The 27,780-nt window shown below is 35.3% G+C and overlaps 1 protein-coding gene across 3 annotated transcripts in view; it reads left to right on the plus strand.

Moving 5' to 3' along the window:
* Window positions 1–27,780, plus strand: part of GRID2 (glutamate ionotropic receptor delta type subunit 2) — a 1,611,884-nt gene that overhangs the window by 917,334 nt on the left and 666,770 nt on the right. For all 3 annotated transcript variants that reach the window (XM_054682694.2, XM_054682695.2, NM_001164703.1), the window contains 2 exon segments: window positions 661–945; window positions 26,469–26,674. In XM_054682694.2, coding sequence (XP_054538669.1) covers window positions 661–945; window positions 26,469–26,674 — 491 coding nt within the window.

Raw genomic sequence — 27,780 nt, forward strand, 5'->3', positions numbered from 1 at the left:
ACCAGAATGAGACACTGGCTACAATGTAGTATTTGAATTGATTTGATTTGAACATAAGCTTTCTTACTGTCAAGGAAAATAACAAAAACATTTTTGTTTCTCCAGTTTATGGAAAGGGGCAATGTCATCAAGTTTTTAGATATCAGAATTGTTCTGTTTTCTGTGGCCAGAAATGCTTTCCTCCAAACCTTCATCTTTCTGTTTATTCACTGGTTTACATATTATCTACTTTTTGAAACCTTGTATTATGCCTTCAGTAGGGAATTATCTTTTCTCTGAATTATAAATTGATAATTACAAAAGTTTATCTACCACTAATTGAATATCTATCATGTGAGAGGCAAATAACAGACACTGTTTTCTCTAATCCTTGCAATAATCCTGCAAGATTCATGCTATTTTACCCTCTTTACAGATGATGAAACCGAGCCAAGAGAAGCCAAGTGATTTGCACAAGGTCACATAGATAATAAGCGCAGAATTCTTGGAATACCAATAGCGCTTTGTAATTTGAGGATCTCCTCATATCGAATGTTCCTTTCTAAAACATTTTCATAGCTATATAAAAAATCTGTAAGCTTTATCCATCCAGTGCTTCTCAAAAAGGGAAAAATATGTGAAACCAATTGACATTTTGAATATTACTGTGCTTTCTTGCAGCCTGTGAACTTATGAATCAAGGCATCTTGGCCCTGGTCAGCTCCATTGGCTGCACGTCAGCAGGATCCCTCCAGTCTTTGGCAGACGCCATGCATATCCCCCACCTCTTCATTCAGCGCTCAACAGCTGGGACCCCAAGGAGTGGCTGTGGACTCACCCGGAGCAACAGGAATGATGACTACACTCTCTCAGTTCGCCCACCTGTCTACTTGCATGATGTTATCCTAAGAGTGGTCACAGAGTATGCCTGGCAGAAATTCATTATATTCTATGATAGTGAATACGGTAAGTGTTTATAATTTGTGTAGGTTTTGTAAGCTGATATTTGCATGAGAAGCAATTTCATTAAATCTTAAAAGTTTCAAGGGTCTTACTCATTGTTATTTGTGGTTTTCTTGTCTTGTCATATTTTTCTTATAAACATAGCAGCAACTGAAAATTGAGTTAATGTATTTAAGTCCAACATTTTGGTATAAAGTCAACTTTAAATATAAATACCTGTACCTACTTAATGCTTAGTTTACAAATGTTTCTAGAGAGAATCTGATTCCAATGCATCTTGATTTTTCAACTAATGGGAATTTAGTCATAAAAACAACACCGTCTTTCTTCCCTTTCAAAAAAATGTATACCTCTCTATAATGCAGAAGATCATATTGGATAACCCTAGAACACTGAAAATTTACCTCTTTCTATTAATTGGCTAAATGAAATCTGACAAATGTGGCTTACACCCTTGTGTAGACTTTAATACCTACTCAGTACTTAACTCCTTGGAGTCACTAAAATTATATCACCATACAGTTCATATTATATGTTGTCTACAGTAGGAAGTCTCACAAAAGTACTAAGTAGTAAAAAAAAAAATTCTTTAATCTTCCAAGGTAAAACACAAAGCATTGTCCCTAAATTTATCATAATTTGAGAATAAAATGCTTTGTCTCAGTATATTTACTGGTACTTCATTAACAACTAAACAAAATAATATTTTTGTTCACATTTATTTTTTCTGAATTTATCTACCTTTTTTCTAACTGACTGACTGATCCCCAATGTCTTAATCTATAGATTCCCTCTTATTTGTGGCAGAAATAAAATAGAGATGAGTATGACCAAATGAGGGGAAATGAACAGATCTTGATAAAGAATGCCTATTTTGAAACATGTGTTTTCTTAGAGGTTATGTCTTGAGAAGGAGTCTTGGAAAAATTTCCTGTTCAGTAGGAATGGGTTCAGTTTTTACAGTTTTCTGAAAAGAAAGTCAGAGAGGATTTAACTCTCTGTAGCATAACTTATTTTTCCTTGCAAATAAGTAAATAAACATCTTAAAAAATGCCTTCTTGTCCTAAGCTACCCAGCAATGTGAACAATATTGGAGAACAGTTACACAAGAGTCGGCCAGAAAGTGCCATCAATAGAATTGAGAACAAACAAGTTGGCAGAAATCTAGGAATCAACAAATAAGAAAGAGCTCCTGTGGACTCTCAGGGAGGGAGAGCAAGTGGCAGTTACATTTAGCCCTAAATATTCAATGGTTGCATGGGGTTTTGGCAGCCAGAGTCTTATTAAACTTGGTGGGTAGGCTTCAGCCAAAGTCTGTGGCACTCTCTGGAGACACACTCCTTTGTCTCCAAGACGGAAATCCTTATTTTTGTTGCTTAATTCACGTTATTAAGGGGTCACAGAACAAAGTCTAAGAGACTGAAATGAATAAAATAAACAAAAAGGATATTAAAAATAATTGGCTCATCAGTTAAAGTAAGGATTGAACTCAACACAAGCCTGAAATTCCCTGATAGGATTATTTAGTGAACATAATAAACTCTTTGGAATCAACATGCTGAATAAGACTGTTGATTTTCTTACAGTCAGATTATTTGGGGCCTTTATAACTTAAATGGCATTTTCTTTTTTTACTTAAATGATATTCTTATGACCTCTGATCAAACATATATTGAAATAATAAATTTAAAAACAGTAACTCTTTATTTAAGGGGGGAGAACACTTTTCAGTTAGTACTATGAAAGTGATTTTTTTTTTTTTTTTTTTTTTTTTTTTTTTGAGATGGAGTCTTCCTCCGTTGCCCAGGCTGGAGTGCAGTGTCACAATCTCGGCTCACTGCAACCTCCACCTCCTGGGTTCAAGAGAGTCTTCTGCCTCAGCCTCCCAAGTAGCTGGGACTACAGGCACGTGCCAACACGCCTAGCTATTGTTTTTTCTTTTTGTATTTTTAGTAGAGATGGGGTTTCAACGTGTTAGCCAGGATGGTCTCGATCTCCTGACACCGTGATCCACCCACCTCGGCCTCCCAAAGTGCTGGGATTTAGAACAGAAAAGGAACTTTTGATTAAGGCATTTTCTCAACATTAAAACAAGAATATTACTCTTTCATTATAAATGACCATGAAGAAAGAAAATTCCTTGTTAGTTTGTTTCCAAGTCCTACATATATTATAGTCAGGTAATTTGTATAAAAGAAGACATTTTTATTACGGGTGAGATAACTACATTTTGAAAATATATACTAAATAAATATATAGTCACATAATCATTTATGCATATTTGAAATTTCTTATTCTTTTCTCCTGAGTTTTTATTTGAGTAAATAAGATGGAATAATTATGTAATATATGACTGGGTCATCTGTTAGATCTGAGGTTTGCTTTAGGAATTTTCTTTTATTTTTGGGATAAACTTGCTTTTTCACTTATTTAGCTTAATAATTTATGAAAAATATTTCTGCTTCTATCACTAACATTATTTCCAGTAATGCCCTTGTTTAATGAAAGAAAATTTCCCTTTAATACTTACAATTAATCTTGCAAGTAAAGCATTGGACTAGAGTCCAAAATAAACATCAAGCTATCCAAATACCTTGTACTTTGAAGAGGGCTACTTGTGTTTACTTATCCATTCATCAGTGTCATCATTTTAAGTTCAAACATTGGAATTGTATGTGACTTTTATCTTGGTTATGAAGAATTGCTTTCATTAAGAAATGGATTAACTATGGATGGAATCTATGGATGGAATTAGGCAGCTTCCTGGGGCCAAATGTTATTAAAAATGTATTTTGTATAGAAAAAAATATATACTTTTAAAAAAGATTTAGACTTCTATATCAAGTTAATTAGAGAAACCTCCTTTTCAAAAGCAGTTAATTATAATTAAGGGCAAAATATAAATGTCTACTTTAAATTCCTTAACAAAGAAAATTGATATCTTTGCTTCCAAGTAAACAGATGAAAAGATGAAAAAAATGTGGAAACTTTATTTGAATGGATTGATTCAAGACACGTTTTAAAATGCTTGAAAATAGGTTAGGAAGTGTTCAGCTTTTAAAAATACGTCCTTCTGGAAATATTCATTGCTCACTTGCTCAGTGCAATGCAAACTATGAGATAAAAAGCATTACAAAACATAGTCTTAGTCTTTAATAGGCTTACAATTAACAACAGATGTGTCTTTCTTAATAGAGAAAATAGTGGGTTAAGTGTTATGAATGATGTAAACTCAGTGCTACTGGTGTGTAAAGAAGTATTTAATTTTGGCACCAGTGATTGAAGAAGGCTTTATGGAATGACTTCACTCTTGATTATGGAAGTTAATAGTATTTCAAGAGGCAAAAATATGTGAGAAACAGCCCCCCTACCAATAGAAAGTGTGATCAAATATTGCAGCAATTAAGATATTAAAAATAATATCTCTGAGCATTTTAATTTGTCAGACACTAGAATGAGATATCATGTCATTTGATCTTCTCAGTAGCTCTGTGAAGTAAGAACTTTACTGTCACAATTTTACAAATAGGGAGACAGGAACAAGTGATAGGTAACTTGTTCACAAAAAACATAACTAGGAAGTATCAGATCAGAGATTTAACGTCTGACAGAGCCTATGATTTTAATCATTTATCAGTATAAAGGGGTTGCAATAAACTATCACCCAAGAGTGTAATAATAAGGGCTAATCTAATAGAGAACATTTACTATATCCAGCCTCTGTTCTAAGTGTTTTACGTGTATTATCTCGTTTACTCCTCATAATAGCCCTTTGTAGTAGTTATTATTATTATTATTATTATTATTTTTACAAATGAAAAAGCTGAGGTAGTGGGAGGTCAGGTAACTTCCAGTAAGTGGAGAAGCCCCAATTCAAATATGATCTCTTCCTGTCCTTGCTTTCAGCCATGAAGGTATTTTAACATTATAGATATAAGAATAAGATTAATTTCCAACAGATTGTGAAATAAAAAATAAGTGTATAAATTACATAGAATCATTTTCAGTAAAGTGACTTCAAGCCCTCAGAATTCCAACATAATAATGCCAAGGGAAAATACTATATGTCAATTAGGAAGGTTTACTTATTATTGAAAGCATGGAAATGAGAAAGTCATTGGGACAAAACAGGCTGACCTATCTGTAACAGAAATAGCTGCCTTCTCCTTGTGGGCAAAAGTAGAAATTTTGCAACTTCAAATAAATCATTTTTTTGTCAGATTAATGCTTCTAGCCCAGTAAAGGTTTATGCAGAAATTTGAGAAAGCCACCTGGCTTTTTAAGGTAAACTCTGATGGCTCTCAAACTTTGTTTACCTGCCTGGCTCAATAACTATTCTTTTTTCTTTGCAAATAGAATACCAAATTTGAGAATGCAATATTCCTGGCTGAAAATCTATAGTCCTGGGATATCTTACAGCTAACTTTTGTGATGTAATGCTGTCAGAAATTGTAAAAGGTTGGGAATTTTATCCTATTTGCAAGCTAGCAAGTTAGCCTGCATCACTTTCATGGATGCTGGTGGAAAATACTAGGCTTTTAGATTGTTTAGAGAGACTTTATTACTCATGGTACAGCAAGCAGCATGACCCTCATAGTAATGTCTGTTTCTGTTGCCCTCAAGTTCCACAAAGCAATGTGGAGCAGTTCAAGTGAATACCCTATGTGTAATGGGCTTGTATGGCAGCTGAGAAACCCTGAGCTTGGGGAATCCATGTGTCTTGTTCCCTAATAAGAACTCCTGTTTTCAAAATGTGTAGTAACACAGGAGACCTATGGAGAATTGTCTCCCAATAATGTAATAGTCACATTCTTTCTACAACGTGGTTGGCTAATAGTAAATTTCCCCCATGAGATTGCCACTCCTCTAGTTAATCTGAATGGTGGGGATTGGGATCAAATCCATTCAGTTTTTCTCATCTGTATTTATTTAAAGAGACTATAAACAGGACTTTAATGAGCAGGATTGATCTCAACCATGCCCACCAGGGTCCTGGACCCAGTCAGCTGAACAAATACTATGAACCACTGAAGTTTACTTTAAAAAGCCAGGCGGCTCTCTCCTTAAATTTCTGCATAAACCTTTCCACTTGGTGAGAAGCATTAATTTAGATACAAAAGGATTTATTTGTGGTTACAAAGATTCCACCATTGCCCATAGGCAAAACCTATCATCTATAAATACCCTGGCCAGTGAGTTGAAGCTGACCTGAATGAATTCCAGAGCAGAAGTGGTGCCATTGATTGCTTCAGTGAAATTCAGGGAAAAAATTTATAATGGATGAATCCCATAGTAGGATAAACTGCCCACAGGATTCACAGATATTGCTCCATGTAGCTCCCATAAATAAATAAAGGTAGCCTCACTTTGGAGAGATCTCATTAGTGTACTATATTATCTTCTGCTGATCTTTACTTAAACAATTGAAAATTTCTTATGGCTACCCTAATGTTCAAATCATGTGTCTTCAGAAGGGTGGTAATCTTCATACAAAAGTTATAGTACTGGAAGTGGGCCTCGTTTGCCTGAGTTGGTGGAGGGAAGGGTTAGGCCCAATTTCAGGAACCCGCTGGGTGGAAGACAAACAAATATTACCTCCTATGTGACCTCCTCGCCCTCTGGTAATGCCAGGTGTTCTCAATTAGTAGAATAATTCAGTCCAGGTCTTGTTTAAGAGAGACTTTGTGAGAGTAGTTGATTAGGTCCGTCCTCATTGTCTACTCCAGGGGTCAGCAAACTACTGTTGGGCTTGAAATCTCTTTTTGTAAATAAAATTCCATTGGAACTCAGCCATGTTCATTTATTTGCCTTTTGTTTGGCTGCTTTTAAGCTACAGTAGCAGAGTCCTGCACTTGTAACAAAGCAATATAACCTAAATAACCCTGACATATTATTATCTAGCCCTTTAAGGATTGTTTACCAATCCTTGTTTTATGCCATCAGTTTAGTGGCTTTATTACCACCCAATGTAATGAGTGAGAATAGTGGTAGAGAAGGTATTTAGAGGTATTGACAAGCATTCTGCATAGGAGTGGCAGGTGCATCCTGTGCTATTTTCAGTAGACTTATTTCTAAGAATAAAAGAATGGCGATCAAGTCGTGAATAGAGCCATCTGGTAAGAAAAGGCAAGTCCAACAGTCAGTGAAGTTTAAGACACTTATCCTAGTTTGGATGTTCTGTACCAGAGAGTTTTCTTTCATGGAGAATACTCCAGAAGTCATTTTGAAAGACAAATATCATTAACATCTGTCCTTTCCCCATAATTGTAGGGGTCTGTGAATGTTCCCTTCTCATTTGGTGCTCTCCCTCTACCTCCAGCAAATTGGTGTATTTCATCCTAATAACTGTGATGTCATCTTTTTTCTCAATTATTTCCTGTTTGCACATAGACTTTTCATAAAAAATGGTGCAAGAGCTACAAGGACATTTTTATAAAACTTACAGAGACTGATTGTGTCCCCCACTTTGGCCTGCATGAACAAGCTGTGTCCTCACAAAGTGCTCATTATCCTTATGATCCAGAATCATATCAATAAAACAAGAAACTCCAGGAGACTGAAACATAATTGAGTCCAAATCCCATAAGCTCCATTTAGGCAAGGCTGCCACACAGGCTGCTCTGGGGAAAAAGAAAGAAGTGTTTTGCCCAGAAAAGGTCAGAATGAAATTTTGAAATTAAAAGTAGGTGTAGGTAATCCCACACGACTTTCATGTTGATCATTGCACAGAAATCACCCAAGATGATATTATTTCTTCTTGGAACATATTCACAAAGTGAACAAGCAGCCTCACTAAGGTATATGAGCCAGGAAAAGGTGAAGAAGATAAAGTTGGACATCTTTTGAAGTCAACATTTGAGGAGATTGTTTCAACACTCAACAACACTGGAAGTCTGTTGATGGTAGAGAGCGAGGAAGATACGCTGAGTTCCTTGACTACCAGGCCATTGTTGAGCATCTTTTGCATACATTTGTCAGGCTGCAAATGGTCCAGTGAGCTGAAAACATGACACAGATTAATTTTAAGAGCTTCTAAAGTAGTGCCTACATCAGCTGATCAGACTGGAACAATAATAACACGACCTAAAAAAGTATCTACAACACTTTCAGGCAGTCCTAAGAAGTGATCAGAGGCCAAAATAGTCAATGTGCTTGCAGTGGGAGTGGACAACCCTCTTTGGCTTTCCCTACTAGGATACAAGGGGTCAACTTTCAGCAGGAATCACAAGTATTGCATACAGTGCAGGCCCTGGTAACAGAAGTTATTTGCTTTGTGTCCCATCTGTGAATGGTAGACACGGTAAATGGTAGATCATGTCAGGCAGCAATGGTGGCAATCTGTGTGTCTGTCTCAATAATCAGCTTGAGTCCAGTTGATCTGATCAGTTAATGGACTTTCACTATGGGTTTCTTCATGAGTAACCCTGATGTAGTCTTGATATACTTCCACAATTCACAGCTCCAAAGAGTGGTATCTTTAATGTTACTACTCTGTAGTTCTCTAAGTGGCATACCAAACCACTAAGCTGTTGACAATAGATCAGCAGTCATAATGTGTATATATACATATATACATACATACACACACACACACACACACACACGCACACACACACATATATATATATATATGTACCATGGAGGGGAGTATTGTACAGAGCTATGAGAACAGGCTTTGGTTCTGCCCACTTAGCAGAGTAAGCATGTCCATTTTCAGTACTGCATAGCAGGTGCTGAGCTTGAATGACCTAAGCAAACTACAATGAACACTTTCAGATTTCAGGTCAGCAAAGCCATCACCATTTGTTTATGGAACTTCTGCATCTCACGGCCCTACAGAGTCAGCACTTAGCTTCAGGAGGTAAAGTCTTCTAAAGGAAGAATTTGATTTTGATGTGCATGCTTGTTGGCCCCTGCACATATTACTAGTTGCTGAATTCGAAGTGACCCTCCTCGAGATAGGAATATCAGGTCATTCATAGATCAGGCTTTCGGTTTCAGTTAAGAGTCCATTAGAAAGCTAATAGCTGCTTTTCAAAATGGATGTACCTGGTAGCCATATTTGGGGAGCACCAAGTCCATAATCCCAAGGTGAGTCTCTAGGAGGGGCTTCCTCTCTTCAGCAGAGGTCCCAACTGGCATAGTCATTAGTCAGAGTCAGAAATGCCCAGAGTCCAACATAGCGATAGGGATCTCTTTCTGGGGAGAGAAGAAGCATGTCTCTATGTGACATTATTCCCAATAAGGAAAATTTCCTTGAATATTTGTGAAGTAGGAAATTAGAAGCATATAACACATGAATTCCAATTATATACTCAATGTAGGAAGCAACAACAGTATATTAAGTTGGTATAAAGGAACCCAGCTACATGTCACATACCTTTCCCTCTCCCACTGACACCCCCACCAAATAGTTGAATCTGAGCATTTTCCCCTCTTCCCCCAGGGCTGGATAGGTGCTATATCCGACAAAGCCATAGAAGTCTGAGTCCCTCCCTTCCCCAAGGTTTCTCAGAATATTGATACGTGCCTAGGGTGTTTAGTCTCTCTTATGGCAAGAATCCTTCTTGTTAAGGCAGCTGATGCCAGGGAAAAGGGGAAAGGAGGGGAAGGGATTGTGGATCCAGAGACCCACTGTACAGCAATAAGCAAGGCACTTTCTGTTTCAAGTAGCTACTATCAAGTTCAACCAAGCAAATCTGGTTTTGGTCTACTCCAAGCTCTATATCTTCATAGGTAACACCATTTATTTCAGCTCAGACTGATTCTTTCACTTTTTATTTTTTTAACTTTGATAGTTGAAGGAATATCTCTGTATGAATATTATAGAAAAAAGGCCTTCCAATATTTCCAAGCGTTGAAGAATGATTGTGTTTGTGTTAAAACCTTGAGTGGCACTTGCTTCAGGAAAAAAAGGGTGTTTATTTGCTTTCTATTAAGGTTCTTTAAAAATTGGTTGGAATAAATGCTAGTTGAATTTATACTTCATGACTTGAAAAGCAAGCTGATTTTCATCCTGCCTTCTCAAGGAGTGCAGTATGTTTAAAATACTACTTTTGCCTGCTTTTTGATTTGCTATGAAAAAGATAAATATTTTAAGGACACCTGGAAAATTTTGAAATACATTTTATATGCATATGGAGATTAAAGCTAAGAGACTAAAAAAAAGTCATTCTTTATTTTGGTTAATTTTGTTTTGTTTTGTTTACTATGGCACTCAGTCCAATATTCTCTCTGCATAGTTATAATGCAGCCTTGCTAATGTAACCAGAATAACTCTTCATTGATAATGAGAAATGAACAGCTGAAAAACATCAATACCATAAATAGGTAATATAATTTTAATGAAAGGCCACAATCTGAAGGCTGGATATTGAATTAGTATCTATCTGGAGAGTGTGTGCATAGATGATTGGGGGAAGGAATCCTAAACATCAGTCTTCCTCACAGTTACATTTACATGCATGAGAAACAGGACTCCTACTTATACTAAGATTAAACCTAATTAGTATCTATGTAGAAAAGAGTGAAGATCGGAAAACAAAGATAAATGTGAAGAGAAAATGACTGATAATTAGCCAAAATTGAATTAAAGACATCAATTCACTGAGCCCCAAGCATAAGTAACTACAAATAAATAAATAAGCAAATTAATTAATTAATTAATCAAATTGATGTTGGTATTTGAAAAAAGAAAAGCTTAAATAGCAAGAAACTAAACTTCTACCTTTAGAATATAACAAAATAAGACTATATTAAACACAAAGTGTAAGAAAATAAAAATAAATGGAAATAAATAAAACAGAAAACAAAAGGAGAAAGTTAAAGTCTAAAATTATTAATTTTTAGGAAATATTTTGATAAACCACTAGCAAGACCATTTTTAATTTTTTTTTTAAGATTATACTTCAAGTTCTGGGATACATGTGCAGAATGTGCAGGTTTGTTACATAGGTATACATGTATCATGGTGGTTTGTTGCACCCATCGACCCATCATCTACATTAGGTATTTCTCCTAATGCTATCCCTCCCCTAGCCCTCCACGCCCTGACAGGCCCCGGTTTATGATGTTCCCCTCCTTGTGTCCATGTATTCTCATTGTTCAACTCCAGCAAGACCATTTTAAAAAAATACACACAGAAAACAAAATTTGCCAGTATCAGAAATTAAAAAGAATACATATCCTCCACACACAAAAAATATTCTACTGGAAATTCTAACACTGAAATAAAGCAAAGAATAAAACACAAAGAATTTGAAAAGGAAGAAGCAAAAATGTCTTTATTTCTCAATACATAATAATGCACATAGAAAATCCTATGAAATCTAAAACTTATAATTTAATTAGTAAGCTTATAGCCTATATTCGCAAGTAATTGTATTTCTTTATAATAGCAATAAAAAATTAAACCTGAAATAAAACATAATATCAAATACCCAGAAATAAATCTGCAAAATTTTGCAAGACATTTACGCTAAAAATTATGAAACATTGACCAAGAGTATTTAAAGAAGAACTAAATAATGGAGAGATATATGTTCATGATTTTCAAATTTTAGTCTTAAGATATCCATTTTTCATAAATTGATTTATAGATTTAATAATCAAAAATCTTAAATTTTAAAATTGTTTTTAGAGCCTTTTGAAGAAATTGATAAGCTGATCCTAACATTGTGTAAAGATCTTATATAGCCGCAACAATTGAAAGAGCAAAGAAAAAGATTGGATGAAATATTTTACCTGACTTCAAGGCTTTTTTGATATTGGCATAAGGATTGACAAATAGATTCATGGGACATAATTAGGAGTCCAGAAATCAACCCACAGGCGTAGAGTGGGGTTGATTATTAACGAACATGCCAATCAATTCAGTGGTGAAATGTTTAAGCAATATTGCTGAACCAATTGGGTCCCTGTATGGAATCAAAACAAAAATAAATTTTACTCTCATCTCTCACTACACACAAAAATTAATTCAAGATTTATCACATACTAAAACCTTAGAATTAGAAATCTTTTAGAGGAAAACATAAGACATTATCTTCATAACTTCAGGATATATAAAGATTTCTTAGGTACCAAAAAGAACATTTTGGACTTCTCAAAATTAAAACGTTCTGCTCATTAACATACAACATTAAGAAATAGACAAACTACAAACTGTGCAATAAATTCTAAAACATAGATCCGAAAAACATATAAATATGTGAAATATGTAAAGTGTTCAAAGAATACACATATTTAAAAACTCTTAAAAAGCACCAGTATGAAACCAAAAACAATTTTAAATGGGTGAAAGCCTTGTCCAGACCATTCACATAAGAAGATATATAAATGGCAAATAAACTGTGCAACTTTATTAGTCCACAGAAAAATGCAAATTTAAATTACAAGGAGATGCCAATCTGCATCCGCTAGATTGGCTGAAGGCAAAGACTGACAATACAATTGCACCTCTGATACTTTGCTGGTTGGAATGTAAAATATACAGCCACTTAGGAGAGCTGTTTGGCAATTTTTTACCAAGTTAAATATCTACTTACCTTGTATACCCCACCCATTTCACTCCAGAAAAATGAGAATGTATAGCCACATGAATTCTTGTACAAGAATATTCATAGCAGCATTATTCCTCATATCCAAAACTGGAAGCAACTCTAATGCCCATCATTTTGAGAATGGTTAAATTAATTTTTGTACAGTAGAATACTATTGAGCAAAATAAGTAATGAACTATTGAAATATGAAGAAACACTGAGTTAAGTGAGAAAAGACTGACATTTATAAATGAGTAATGCTGTATGATTCCATATATTTTAAGTCCAGTAAATATAAAACTAAGCTATCGTGGTCAAAATCAGACAGTGGTCACATCTATGTGTCTGGGGTAGATTGTCTGGAAAGCGACACAAAATAATTTTTAGTGGTAATGGAAATATCCATTATCTTGTTTTGAGTGATAGTAACAGTGGAATACAATAAACAATCTGTTAAGCATTTAAGATCTGTTTATTGTATGTAAATTAAACTTCAATAAAAAATTACAATATAGAACAACCCATCAAATATTTGAAGACAAAAAAGGTAAAGGAAAGGAAAAAGGAAAAAAAAGCAATTTACAGAAATATCATAATTTTAAACTAAACACATAATTGAATCATGATGATTTAGAGATTACTGAGTCATTAAAAAAAAAAGGTGAGAATTTAATTTGGTGGCCACTGGGAACCCAAATTTGAAAGTATATTAGAATCTCTAGAAGAGCTTTTTAGTAATTGGAATGCCTGGGCCTCATTCCAAAACCATTCAATCAAAATTTTGCAGGATGCATAGCAACATATATATATTTAAAACTCCACAGATGCTTCTGATAAGCCAGCTTTGTTCCTTGATGTGGCGTCTGGAAACAGCAAATTTCAACAGGTCTCTTCTTCCACATCTTTGATTGACAGTTCTGTTTCCCCTGCCAGAAAGACTCCAAGCGATGCAGAATTCGTTACTTTTTGATGCAGCTTTTTTCATTTTTAGACATTGGACATTTCTAGTTGTCAAAAAGTACATATGAAACTGAAAACACACACATTGATCAAAATGAGCCATTTTCTGGAATAATATTAAATAAGTAATCTGTTTTGCTTATAGTCGTTTATCAATAAGTAAATAAAATGATACCTCTCTAAACTTACCCTAGATGTCTACTGCGTAAGCACCACAAGCAGTTTACCATTTTTGAATTTGATGTTAATTTCAGATACCTCACCTTTCTAAGTGGCTTTATCCCTTGCTATTCCAGTTTTTCCATCTCTCTGTATGAGAAGATAAGACATGACATATTTACTGATTACAAAATATGCCACGTGTTGTCTTGTTGCTGTAGAGAGATGTGAGATATTTACCTCTTTTTAAAATACAAAGCACTTGTACTGTGTTTTCTTTATCATAATTTTGCTTTTCAATTTTATGTTTTACCTTCATTGTGTTAATGATATTGACCAACCCTTCCAATTTTGCATTGTTCTCAATTGGCTTAACATGCTAGTCATGATTTCAACCAAATGCCTTCCAAGAGGAGGCATTGTCAAACAGGTGGATGATGGTATTGAAAGAGGCTCATTAAAGGCAATTGGCAGTCGTTCCAGGCAGACTCACCATCAGAGAGGTCTAAGCAAAGAATTAAAACAGATATATCTGACAATGGCTAGATGCCATAATAAAAGAGTCTTGCAACTGAAATAATACAGAAACCATAAAGTTATAAGAGGAGGTGCTCATTAGAATAGAAAAATAGTAGGTAAATTGTTTTAATGGAATTATTCTCTTTTGAGAGTACTGATGAGAGAAACATTAAATTTCAGGGCTGGAAAAGCTGGGTAGAACTGATTTACTAGAATGAAGCAAACAGTAAGGTTGATAATGTGCTCTTCATCAAATGAGCTACTTGAGTTATTTAAGTTTCCTCGCCTAGTAACAATAACAACCCAATATTGGGATGGATATATTGGTAGATCTATTAGAATGGATTCAGCTGTAGAGATTGGAGGGCTACTTCAATGACAGGGAGCTAAACAGTTTATTATAATAATGATGCAGGTACATGAACTTAATGAAAATAGTTATTCTTTTACCATATCCTCACCTCTACTTCTATTCATGTGTTGGCTTCATTCTCAGTCAAGTTAGCAGACCCTGGTGACCTAAAGCATATCCTGACAGATGATTGTATTAAAGAAAGATCATTTCCTCTGTGTGTGTGTGTGTGTGTGTGTGTGTGTGTATGATATACATAGGGATTTTTATCCATACATCAAATACTACATGTTGTTTGGGTCCTTTTCCATTCTTAAACCAAATAATTTGGTCAAGTATATGGAGGGCTCCGAGTTACCACCCTGAGTTACATGATGACTCTTTGGTAGAAGGGTGAAGGGTAGGCATACATATACACATGTACCTCCTTTTTTGGTTTGAAAGCAATCTTACTTATAAGAAAAATTAAGGAAATTATAATTGTTTTATTATAATTCATTATTTTAAAATCCCTTTTAGAACATACCCTTTGAAAGTTCAGTTTATATTTATTTGTTTCATTTTGTTTTGGTCAGCTAAAAATTATTTTATGGTCTTAGCCTTTCTGTTATTTTTCTTATAGTTTCAGGATAGCCTTTACTATTCTACAACAAGGTTGGTGGTAACCTTATATAAATCTCCACTGTAATTTGTTAAACTAATTTTGAAAATCAGAGACCTAGATATGCATAATAAGTATTGACAAAATATCTTAGCATGGAAATGGCTGTATCCAGTATGCTGGGTAGATATGTACACTTTTTGTTACCCATATGCACAAAAACAAAGAAAAAAATCAACTTTATGGATGAATCAGAGGGTTATTTATGGGCTCCACTGCATACTGAAAACAGTGATTTAATGTTTTCAAACTAGAGTCAGTACATAGTCTAGTGATCTAAACTACTTAAGCACCACTCTTCACCGTATCACTCTTTACTTACAATTTAATTGCCATGTGTTCTTTTGAAATGAGCATTGAAGGACCATCCTCATGAATGCATTCCTAAGAATCACAATGTTTATTCTGTGTAGTCTTGATGTAGGTTTAATCAAGACCCTTGAAATGGACACATTCCTCTTAATTGATTGCAAATGTTTATGATTACCGAGAGAGTGTTTTCAAATGTCTGATGACTATAATATTACTGACTTTCTCTCTAGACAGTCTTAAAGCTGTTTATTGCTCATTTGGCTACTTTCCAGCTTTCAGTTGTCTCATTTACTTCAATGTGCATCGATAAGCATATAATTAATCCAAACATCTTATTGAACTATTTACTTTGCATTAGTATATATGATGTTAAGTAGGTAAAATTTATATATTCTACTGCTTTGGATTTATTCATAAGTAAAATGTTCTTAACAAATATTGATCAGCATCACTGTAAAGATGCCTCTTATACTGAAATATTATGATCCCATGCTCAGATCACAAGTTATTATCAAATAGAAATTCAATCTCAGTGATGGGCCACTGTTGCCAGATCGTGTCACCTCAGAAATCTAGTATAGTATATAATTATCTTTATTTTTTAAATACAAAGTAAAAATGCCAACAAAATAATAAATGACTCAAATTCTTTTTGAAATGAAGTTTTTTCTAAGCAAGATTTTTTAAATGGCTTATGGTTAAAAGTTTTATTTTCTCAGGAAGCAAGCCATTTATAAAGTATGTTTTGCTATTCACATGTTGGGAAAAGTCTCTTCAGCTCAATGATGTCTCTCATGTATCCAGCAGTATGACATACTCCTTCCTATTTTTAAAAAAAGCTCAAGGTTTCAAATATTAATTTTAATGCTTGGCATTCTGCCATAATTTCCGAAACACCAAGACTGGCTGAATACAGTACTGAAGCCTTTTTCTACTCCAAGTGAGGTCTTAAAATGTATTACATGATTAAAAAGATTAAATGTGCCTAATCTACACAGAGGAGGAAGAAATGAGTAGAGGAAAAAAATAAGACACAAAAACTTAGTGACATATATCTTTTCCTGTTGAATTCAATATTTTAAAAGTGATATTTCAAAACAATAATCAGACTGAGAATTACTATTTTATGTATTCCAGAGAATGCCACTAAATTTTGTTAAATTGCAGCTGTAGTTTGGAAAATGAGTAGTATTGCAGGATACCTCTATCTGTAATACGGTTTGTGGTATCATCAGATGGTATAGATAATATACTCCATGAGGGCAAGAATTGTTTTTTGTTTTGCTCAACATTCTCTTCCAAGTACCTCTCACAGTGCTTGGCACATGGTAAGCAAAGACTTGAAAGAGATTTATTTGTTTTGTTTATGTTTATTAAATTTTTAACATTGATACATATGACATGTACATATCATATTTTCAGGGTACATATGATAATTTGATAAATTCATGTAATCAAATCAGGGTAGTTGGGATATCCATCACCTTAAATATTTATCTTTGCAATAGCAGCATTTGAATTATGTTCTTTTAGCTATTTTGAAATGTACAATCAATTGATCTTAACTATAGTCATCCTACTGATTTATTGAACACCAGGTCTTATTTCTTCTAAGGGTATATTTTTACCCGTTAATAAACCTCTTTCCATTCCCTTAACCCCTCTGCCCTTCTTGGCCCCTGGTCATCACCAGTCTGCTCTCTATCTTCATGAATTTCACTTTTATATGTTGAGAAATATCTACTTGGATGCTGACCACTGGTATGGAATGAGCAATAGCGTGTCATATTTCTGATTAAAAGCCTTTTTTGGGGTCAGTTTAGAAATATACATTAAATTCTAATATTTCCTAGGATTTTTTTTCTACCCTAATCTACTTTAATATAAACCATTTTAGTAGAGAGATTAAAATTAATCTTACTTTACAGATGATAGTAAAGTCATTATTTTACGTGATTTAATAAAATGAATCATTAAGCTTCAATCAGCCACTACCTCTTGGAGGATTGTTGTGGGAAACTGGCCTAAATAAGTAACACAATACAAATATCTGAGAAATTGATGGGTGCTAGAATGTTATAGACATCAACTTTTAGTTCCTATCAATATTTTATTCCATTTTCCTATTAAACAATGGCAGAAGAAAATCAAGATAAATGTTGTTATTAGCATTATCACATTAAAATATCATTTCCTGTTTAAATGTTAATTTCTTCCACTAAACTGGAAGCACCTCAAAGACAGGAACTGAGCCTTCATCTTCCTTATCAAAGTATCAGATGTTTGCTTTAAAAAAAAAAGTATTAATCAAGACCCTTTCTCTTACAAATAGCAGAAGTTTACTTCAAAATAGCTTTTTTAAAATTGACTCATGTAGTTTGAAAGTCTAGGGAACAGCTGCCTTGCCTCCGTTTCACTTTAGTGACTTTCACACTAGACATGTTGGCTCCTGCAATCGCAAAACTACTGCATTGGGACAACTTGTGATACACGAGAAAGACCACTTCTTCTGATTATCCATATTTCACATTTCAGTCTTCACTGTAATTTGTTAAACTGTTTCTGAAAATTAGAGACCTAGATATGCATAATAAGTATTGACAAAATATCTTAGCATGGAAATGACTAAATCCAGTATGCTAGGTAGATATGTACACATTTGTTACCCATATGCACAAAAACAAAGAAAAAATCAACTTTAGGGATGAATCAGAGGGTTATTTATGGGCTCCACTGCATACTGAAAACATTGATTTAATGTTTTCAAAGTAGAGTCAGTACTATCCCTTAAAAAATTACTTAGGCCAGAGGACATGGAGAGTTCGAACTAACCAGCCCAGGACACATGACCATCCAGCAATGCAACCTAGAGAGCTGGGCACATGTAGAAAACAAGGGAGGCCTCCAGATTTATTTCTTAAATGAAAAGTGGCATCTTGTTGTTTGAATAAAGGAAAAGAAATATTGGGAAGATTAAAAATAAAAGACATCAACTACTTAGCCACCAGTATAACCCTGTTGACTTAGAACTACGATTCTAAGTTAACAGGGTTATACTGGTGGCTAAGTAAGAATCCAAACCTAGTTTTCTTACACCAAATGCAGTGTGTTTTCCCCTAGATAAAGTTGTTTTCTAAATGAAAGATGGAAATGTTGACTGCAAATGATTTATAAAGGCTTTACATATCATCAAAGCACCCTAAAAACCAAAACAGTAACTTTTGACTTGATAAATGTAAGCAAACATTCAGGATGAACTCTGTCCTGTGCCACCGAAATCCCCCTTCAAAACTGAAGGCTGTCTTCTCCCAAATGCTGAGAGGGCTTGCCGCTGACTACCTTCCTTATGAATTACCCTCCGCTTAGGAGAACCACCTCACCAAAGGACACACAGGGGTGTAAAATTCCTCCTTCCACCAGCGCTAACTTGGGATAACTCTGAAGACCATCCCACTTCCAGAGCTCCCTGCAGGTCTTCGCTGAGACTGCATCGTAGCCTCCCTCTGCTGGCTCTTTCTTGCTCCCTTCCCTTGTGGCGCAGTGTTATTCCCGAGAGCTGTCCCTGATAGCCTCTCTAGTCTCCAATCTCTACCCCAGAGTTGGCTTCCTGGGAACCTAACCTTCTACAGTTAATCTGCTTTTCTTAGGCCTGAAGGCCAATTAAATAGTAACTAAAACAATGAAAGGTTTTCAGGGGAAGTATTTATGTGTTTGCTATCTTTTTATCTAAAATTTTCCTCTGTTTTTAAACAAAACCTCACATTACTTTTTAGCATGGAAATGTTTATACCTTACCCTCTTATACAGTCTGGATAAGAAAAAAAATCACTAACATCAGGGACGATATGCTTATCCAGGTTCTCCAATAACTACTTTTAAGGGAGGCAAGCAGAGTTGACTAAGAGATTATAATCTTGGCAGTGTGCAGAATGTTTTCCGTATGTGCATTTACTGAGAGGAGAGAGAATTCATAATCTTTGATTTTCTCAAAAGAGTCTGTAACACAAAGAAGGTTAAGAAATTGGAGCACTGGTTCCCAAATAGTTTCTTAAGAAGCATCAAGTGAGAGAAAATCCCTTGTTTTTTTGTTTGCTTGTTTGTTTTTTTTTCCTGAGCGTTTCTGATCCCATAGAAATGGGATTGAGCAAAAATCTTCATTTTTCTTTTTTTTTTTTTAAGTTTCAGCTTTTACTTTAGGTACAAGGGGTGTGTGTGTAGGTATGTTACATGGGTATATTGCACCCAGGAAGTAAGCATAGTACCCAATTCATTTTTCAGCCCCCAACTCTCTCTCCCCCGGCTAGTAGTCTTTGGTGTCTATTGTTCCCATGTTTATCTCCAAGTGTAGTGTAATGTTTAGCTTCCGCTTATTAGTGAGAACAAGTGGTATTTGGACAAGTTTTCCAGATGACTCCAAAATAAAACTCAGTGGATTACAATTTGGAAAAATACAGACTTATGGATGAAAATATAGTTCTATGTTAGTTTCTATTGCTGGTGTATCAAATTACCACAAATTTAGAGGCTTAAACAATACAAGTTATTAATAGTATTTTTTATTTTATTATGATTATACTTTAAGTTTTAGGGTACATGTGCACAATGTGCAGGTTAGTTACATATGTATACACGTGCCATGCTGGTGTGCTGCACCCATTAACTTGTCATTTAGCATTAGGTATATTTCCTAATGCTATCCCTCCCCACTCCCCCAACCCCACAGCAGTCCCCAGAGTGTGACGTTCCCCTTCCTGTGTCCATGTGTTCTCATTGTTCAATTCCCACCTATGAGTGAGAGCATGCGGTGTTTGGTTTTTTGTCCTTGCAATAGTTTACTGAGAATGAAGATTTCCAATTTCATCCATGTCCCTACAAAGGACATGAACGCTTCATTTTTTATGGCTGCATAGTATTCCGTGGTGTATATGTGCCACATTTTCTTAATCCAGTCTATCATTGTTGGACATTTGGGTTGGTTCCAAGTCTTTGCTATTGTGAATAGTGCCGCGATAAACATACGTGTGCATGTGTCTTTATAGCTGCATGATTTATAGTCCTTTGGGTATATACCCAGTAATGAGATGGCTGGGTCAAATGGTATTTCTAGTTCTAGATCCCTGAGGAATCGCCACACTGACTTCCACAATGGTTGAACTAGTTTACAGTCCCACCAACAGTGTAAAAGTGTTCCTATTTCTCCACATCCTCTCCAGCACCTGTTGTTTCCTGACTTTTTAATGATTGCCATTCTAACTGGTGTGAGATGGTATCTCATTGTGGTTTTGATTTGCATTTCTCTGATGGCCAGTGATGGTGAGCATTTTTTCATGTGTTTTTTGTCTGCATAAATGTCTTCTTTTGAGAAGTGTCTGTTCATGTCCTTCGCCCACTTGTTGATGGGGTTGTTTGTTTTTTTCTTGTAAATTTGTTTGAGTTCATTGTAGATTCTGGATATTAGCCCTTTGTCAGATGAGTAGGTTGCGAAAATTTTCTCCCATTCTGTAGGTTGCCTGTTCACTCTGATGGTAGTTTCTTTTGCTGTGCAGAAGCTCTTTAGTTTAATTAGACCCCATTTGTCAATTTTGGCTTTTGTTGCCATTGTTTTTGGTGTTTTAGACACGAAGTCCTTGTCCATGCCTATGTCCTGAATGGTAATGCCTAGGTTTTCTTCTAGGGTTTTTATGGTTTTAGGTCTAACGTTTAAGTCTTTAATCCATCTTGAATGAATTTTTGTATAAGGTGGAAGGAAGGGATCCAGTTTCAGCTTTCTACATATGGCTAGCCAGTATTTTTTAGATCACAAGTCTGAAATGGAATCTCAGTGGGCTATAATCAGTGTCAGCAATGCTGTGTTCTCTGGTGGCTCTAGGGAAGAGTCAATTTCCTTCCTTTTCCACCTTCTAGAAACAACCCACCTTTCTTCACTCAAGATCTCTTTCCCCCATCTTCAAAGCCAGCAGTCTTGCATCTCTCTGAAGATGCTGAGTCTCAACACATTCTTCAGGAGTTAGACCTCCCTTTGATGCTCCTGTTCTGTCTCCCTCTTCCAATTTTAAAGACTGTGATTACACTAGAGCCACCCAAATGATATGGGATAATCTCCCTATTTTAAGATCAGACAATTAACAGCTTTAATTCTATCTGCAGCCTTAATTTGTCTTTGTTGTGTAATCTAGTATATTCACAGATTACAGGGATTAACATGTGAGCATTTTGGGGAGACCAATATTCTGCCTACCACAAGTTCCTTTATAGTGCCATGGAAAAAACATCTTCCCCCTCCCCCAATCTTATGTTTAATAACTCAATTAATGAGCCTTCCACCACCTGTTGTTATGTAATTATCTGGTCAGTAGAATAAATTACTGGAAACTACAGAAACTTCTTTTAGCTTTCTGTTATCCATAAATAACACCTAGTCACACCCACTCACCTGGAAGCACCTTGAGGTCAGGAACCATATATTCTTTATTTTGGAAACACAGATAACTCATCTCATTGGCTGCCAGCTAATCAGCATACAGATAATGTGGCTGAATGATTGTGATGTGTGATGATGTTTGTGTTCATTGAACAAAACCAAAGGCTTACTCTCTTTTATTTTTTATTTTTTTGACAAGGAGTCCCCCTCTGTTGCCCAGGCTGGAATGCAGTGGTGCCATCTCGGCTCACTGCAACCTCCGCCTCCTGGGTTCAAGCGATTCTCCTGTTTCAGCCTCCTAAGTAGCTGGGACGACAAGCATGCACCACAACACCCAGCTAATTTTTTGTATTTTTAGTAGAGAGGGGTTTCACCATGTAAGCCAGGCTGGTCTGAAACTCCTGACCTCAGGCAATCCACCTGCCTCGGCCTCCCAAAGTGCTGGGATTACAGGCATGAGCCACTGCGCCCAGACTACTCTCTTTTTTAACGACTCTTACACAGAGCAGCTCATAAAGAGCATGGCTCTGAATCTTCTCTCATTGAACTTACCAATTGTTACATATCATGGGTATTTGGTGTCATTTCCTCAAATAAGCAAAACTATTTATGCTTAACTCCTGCATTCCATGAGTCTACCTTGTGTTGTAATTTATGCTTGCCATTTTGGGTAGCTAGCCATCAGTAAAATTTAGGCAATGTGGCCTATTGGTGGGAAGAATGGTAGTCTCTTAACAAATAGTCATGTTCTGTTACTAACAATAAAGGAATTACAATATGTTAGACCCTACACTAGATTTTGTATATACACAGCAAACACACACAGACACTTTTGCAAAATCAATCTTTGAAGACTTCTATAAGAGAAATATTCTTTGCTGGGAGTGGTGGCTTATGCCTGTAATTCCAGCACTTTGGGAGGCTGAGGCAGGTGGATCGCCTGAGCTCAGCAGTTCAAATTAGCCTGGCCAACATGGCAAAACCCTGTCTCTACCGAAAATACAAAAGTTAGCCTGGCATGGAGGTGTGCACCTGCAGTCTCGGCTACTCAGGAGGCTGAGGTGGGAGGATCGCTTAAGCCTGGGAGGTGGAGGTTGCAATGAGCTGATGTCATGCCACAACACTCCAACCTGGGTAGTAGAGTGGGACCCTGTCTCAAAAATAAATATAAACAAATAAATTCTTCATTTACAGTTGAGGAGAAATTTTCAAAAAATGTTACAGTCACATATCTAAGAAGTGACAACCAGAATTCCAGTGTTAGGAAACAGAGGGGTTATAGTGGTCTTTTGTCACATCACTTTTCAGTATACATATCACTCTGATCAAAAATTAAAGCTAAAAAACATTATATAGTTTCAAATTAAGGATAATTAATTTACTAGATCAATTTATTTATTAAAAAAAATTTTTTTGAGGGGGCATCTCACTCTGTCGCCCATGTTGGAGTGCAGTGACACAATCTCAGCTCACTGCAACCTCCACTTCCCAGGTTCAAGCGATTTTCTTGCCTCAGCCTGGGTATGTATTTTTAGTAGAGGCGAGGTTTACCATGTTGGCCAGGCTGGTCTCGAACTCCTGGCCTCAAGTAATCCACCCACCTCAGCCTCCCAAAGTGCTGGGGTTTCAGACATGAGCCAGCATGCCCAGCCCCAATTTAAAACATGCAATCAAACACGTCACTTCCAGACTTAAACTGCTTTTCATTCTGCTCACATATCCAGTCATCCACTTAAGGCAGATCCTCTACTTGAAACTTTCAATAGATTAAAGCTGTATTTTGAATAAAATTAAAACCTCTTCCTGTGTCTCACAGAGATCTAAATAACCTGACTCTTCCTCTCCATCCAGCTTCATGTCTCACTAGCTAGGCTGCAACCACAGTGGTCTCCTATAGATTTTTGATCCACAGGCTCTTTAATGTCCTGGGCATTTTCTGAGCTGTTGCCTTTTCTCCTTATCTATTTGCTTGGATAATGTCTTCTTATTCTTTACCTCAGAGTTTAAATACTAGTTTTGCAGAGAAACCTTCCTCTAAGTAAAATATATCCTCCTCCTCAGCCTATTATCATCTACCAATGCATTCATTGTTTTCTTCCAAACACTTAGTGTGCTTTGTGGTTTTAGTTTGTTTACTTGTTTATTGTCTGTTTTAATGTTTGAATGGGTATTCATTGATGTGCTCCTAGCTCCTAGCATTGTGTCTAATATTCAACAAATGTTTTTGGAGAACAAGTTTTTTCTCAAAGTGAAAATGTAAACTAGTACTGGTATTTTATTTTTGTAATCAGAAGATTTCACAGAGAATAAGTAATCTGAAACTTTATTCTCTAGTCATGCTCTGTTTTCTGAGCATCTTGGATCTATTTCAATGTTACTTTTGTTTTGTTTGCCTTGTATTCAGATGTACAATTTAAGTAACTCAAATAAAGAACAACTTACAATTTGAAATCAATAATCTGCTCTGTCTGCTCTGACATGTATTTTTTTTTTCTTTTTTTTTGTGACAGAGTCTCACTCTGTCACCCAGGCTGGAGTGCGGTGGCATGATCTCGGTTCACTGCAACCTCCACCTCCCGGGTTCAAGCGATTCTTCTGCCTCAGCCTCCCACGTAGCTGGGACTACAGGCATGTGCCACCACGCTTGACTAATTTTCGTATTTTTAGTAGAGATGGGGTTTCACCATATTGGCCAGGCTGGTCTCAAACTCCTGACCTCATGATCTGCCCCCCTCGGCCTCCCAAAGTGCTGGGATTACAGGTGTGAGCCACCACACTGGGCCTCTGACATGTATTCTAAAGGTATATTGGTTCTGGGGTGAGGCCCAAGCTTGTGTATTTTTGATAAGTTTCTCAGATGATTCTGATTCACGTCAAAGTTTAAGAACATCTGCTTAGTATGTACATAGTCTTGTTATTGTACCTGTACCAGTGTCAACCAAATTCCATCAAATTTAACCCTTTGCTTAATTCATGGTTCAGAGTCTTACACCTTTATGTACATTCTGACTTGGATATTGAATGAATACATAACACCTTTATTATTCCACCTGTTTTATCTCATCCTCTGCCCTAGCTGAGGATTTTATTCTTTTAACCTGCTTTGATGGTAACATCCTGAGTTTACCACATAATTAATGATAAGTAATGTAAGATAGAATTTATACAGTATATATGTTGTAAAGATTTTTAAAGTCATCAGATAAGTAAATATATAATATTTACAACTATTTTGAAATGAAAGCAATCAGAAGAAGAAAGCAAAATTGTTATTTTAGTCAATTTGTAACCTTGCAAATATAAATGTTTATAAGAGTAAATGTAGTTTCTAAATTTTTGGCTATTTGTTTTCCTGTTCTGTGGATTTACTTACTGGTTTTTCTGGTTTGTATGTTGAAAAATACATAAATTAACTATTACCATTGAGAGGCAAATTTTACTTGCAGGGAAGCACACACTATTAAGGATTTTGAGATCTAGTCTATTCATAAGTTCCCTACAATCCCATTTACTCGTTTCTCTAGTATTTGCCCTTTAAATATTTTATTCTTTGGATATATAATGAAAAATATAGTTCATGATATAGTAAAAGAAAATCTACTATATTAAGATTATAGCATAATCTATATTAAGCTTGTATTGTGCCAGATACTTATTTCAGATATCTTCTTCTATAAACAAGCAATCTGATACTAAGAAGAAATATTTGTGATATTTCAGACATTTATTGTTACTTAAAGACACATCAAAGTACAAATGATAAACTCTTTAGATTGAATTTTACTTTTCTTATTTAAGTGTGACGTGGACACTGAACATTTTAATTTGATAAATTTCTAGAACTTTGCTTATTTTGGAATAAGTATGTAAATATTTTGCTGATCATCATGCAATCAAAAATGTTACTTAACATTTTCTAAAATGCTGAAATATGTTTTGAAAAAATATGTTTTGCACATTAAGTATTTTCTCCTTACTAAGGCAAACTTGGTATCTCCTACCAACTTTTCCAAATTTAGCTAAGGAGGTAATACTAATTAAATAGATTAAAATGCAGCTCTTATTTGTGGTCTAAGTGACCTGAGGCCCTTTGAAGATAACCTTTTGAAACTTTCTGTTTAACTGATAAAAGTCAAGTTTAGTGATACTGTTGCCTATTTTAAGAAACATTCATAATCTTGATTCAGATTCATCAGTCATCAATGATATTCATGCTTACATGAGGTTAATATTACTCTTTAAAATGCTAAGGAAAATAGGGAATGTCTTTCCCTTCTTCTTGTTTTGCTCTAGAGAAATGGGGCATCTCTCCAACCATCTCCGTGCACCCTCACCCAACATTTCTAGGATTGACATCATTTAGGTTCCATGTAGATAGAAACAAATCCATTTAAAAAATAACAATTCCTACATTTTTCATGTGAACATTTCAAAATGTACCAAACCTTAAACATACTTGAGAGTTCCGTCAGCTACTCAGTCGGTAATTTTAGACAGCCTACAGTGTGGAACAATAATCTATTCTGATACAGGTGAAATAGCTTATGCCTTCCTTCTGTACAATAATTCACACGTATTTTGATGGGCTTTTGATGTTTCCAGATATCCGTGGAATACAGGAGTTCTTGGACAAAGTGTCTCAGCAGGGAATGGATGTTGCACTTCAGAAGGTAGAAAACAACATCAATAAAATGATCACCACTCTCTTTGACACCATGAGAATAGAAGAACTGAATCGCTATCGAGACACTCTTAGGCGAGCGATCCTTGTTATGAATCCTGCTACAGCCAAATCCTTCATTACTGAGGTAAGTGAAAATTGTCTTGGGGTGAGAGTTGTACAAAACAATTAAAAGCTTTGGAATAGACCCTACAGAGGAGATGAAAATTAAGAGCAGTGCGAGGGAATTAACTACACAATTCTTGTTAACACTAATGGAGGTAGCATAGTGAATGCCTCGCTTATCTCATTTACCCCTAACTGTCCAGTTAGTTGCTGAGAACATTTGTGTTTATATATATTTAGGCACATAGACAGAACAATTTTAAGAAGTCTTATAGAAGTTTAAAAGTGCTGTTGACCTGAATGAATCTGGCAAGATCAAGAATAAATTCACAAGTGCACAACTCTCTAACTAATCCTTAGTAATTTTTGTAAGTTAAAATTTTACTTCTGAAAAAATAATTACTTGAATCAGGACATTATTGCCTAAACATGATTACTGTTACAAAACATATACAGATTTATATCTTCTATGTGAACTTTGTACCAACACAAATAATTAAGTGTCTGAAACTCTGTAAAGTGATGACTAGTGTACATTTTATGAGGCTGCATCCTCAAATTTTTAATTGTATCTGTTCATTTAGTTAGAAGCTCTGAAACTTAGTAAAAATACAATTAAGACTTTCTAGTGATTGGTATAACATCTCTATGTTCTAAAATGCCTGCTATTGCCTTGTAAAAGTTTATTGTCATGTCTTTTTGCCCCACTTCAAGTTTTTAATGTTACATATTGATAGAACTGTTCATGACTTTACAAACTTTCACATGGAATTTTAAAAAATATTTTAAATTTGAGGAAGGGAATTTATTTGTTTAATACTTTTTTTTTTTTTTTTTTTGCCTCATTTCACTATTATGCTTCTGTTAGCTCCTGAAGTACGGCTATAAAGATTCCAAATTAGGAACATGTTAGAAGTTCTTTGACACTCACAATAAAGTTGGTATCAAAAAACATAAGGCAGAATATAAATCACTAGGAAGGGTAAAACTTGTGGAAAACTGTCAGTAATATAAAATTTTTCATTTTAATAGGAAACTTCATTATGCAGTTTAAAGACAAATTATACACATTTTACTTTTTGAGTTCAGCAAATGACTTAGAGAATCTTATTGAACTACTACATTTTC

The sequence above is a fragment of the Pan troglodytes genome, chromosome 3 (assembly GCF_028858775.2).
Source record: "Pan troglodytes isolate AG18354 chromosome 3, NHGRI_mPanTro3-v2.0_pri, whole genome shotgun sequence".
NCBI classification, from domain to species: Eukaryota; Metazoa; Chordata; class Mammalia; order Primates; family Hominidae; genus Pan; species Pan troglodytes.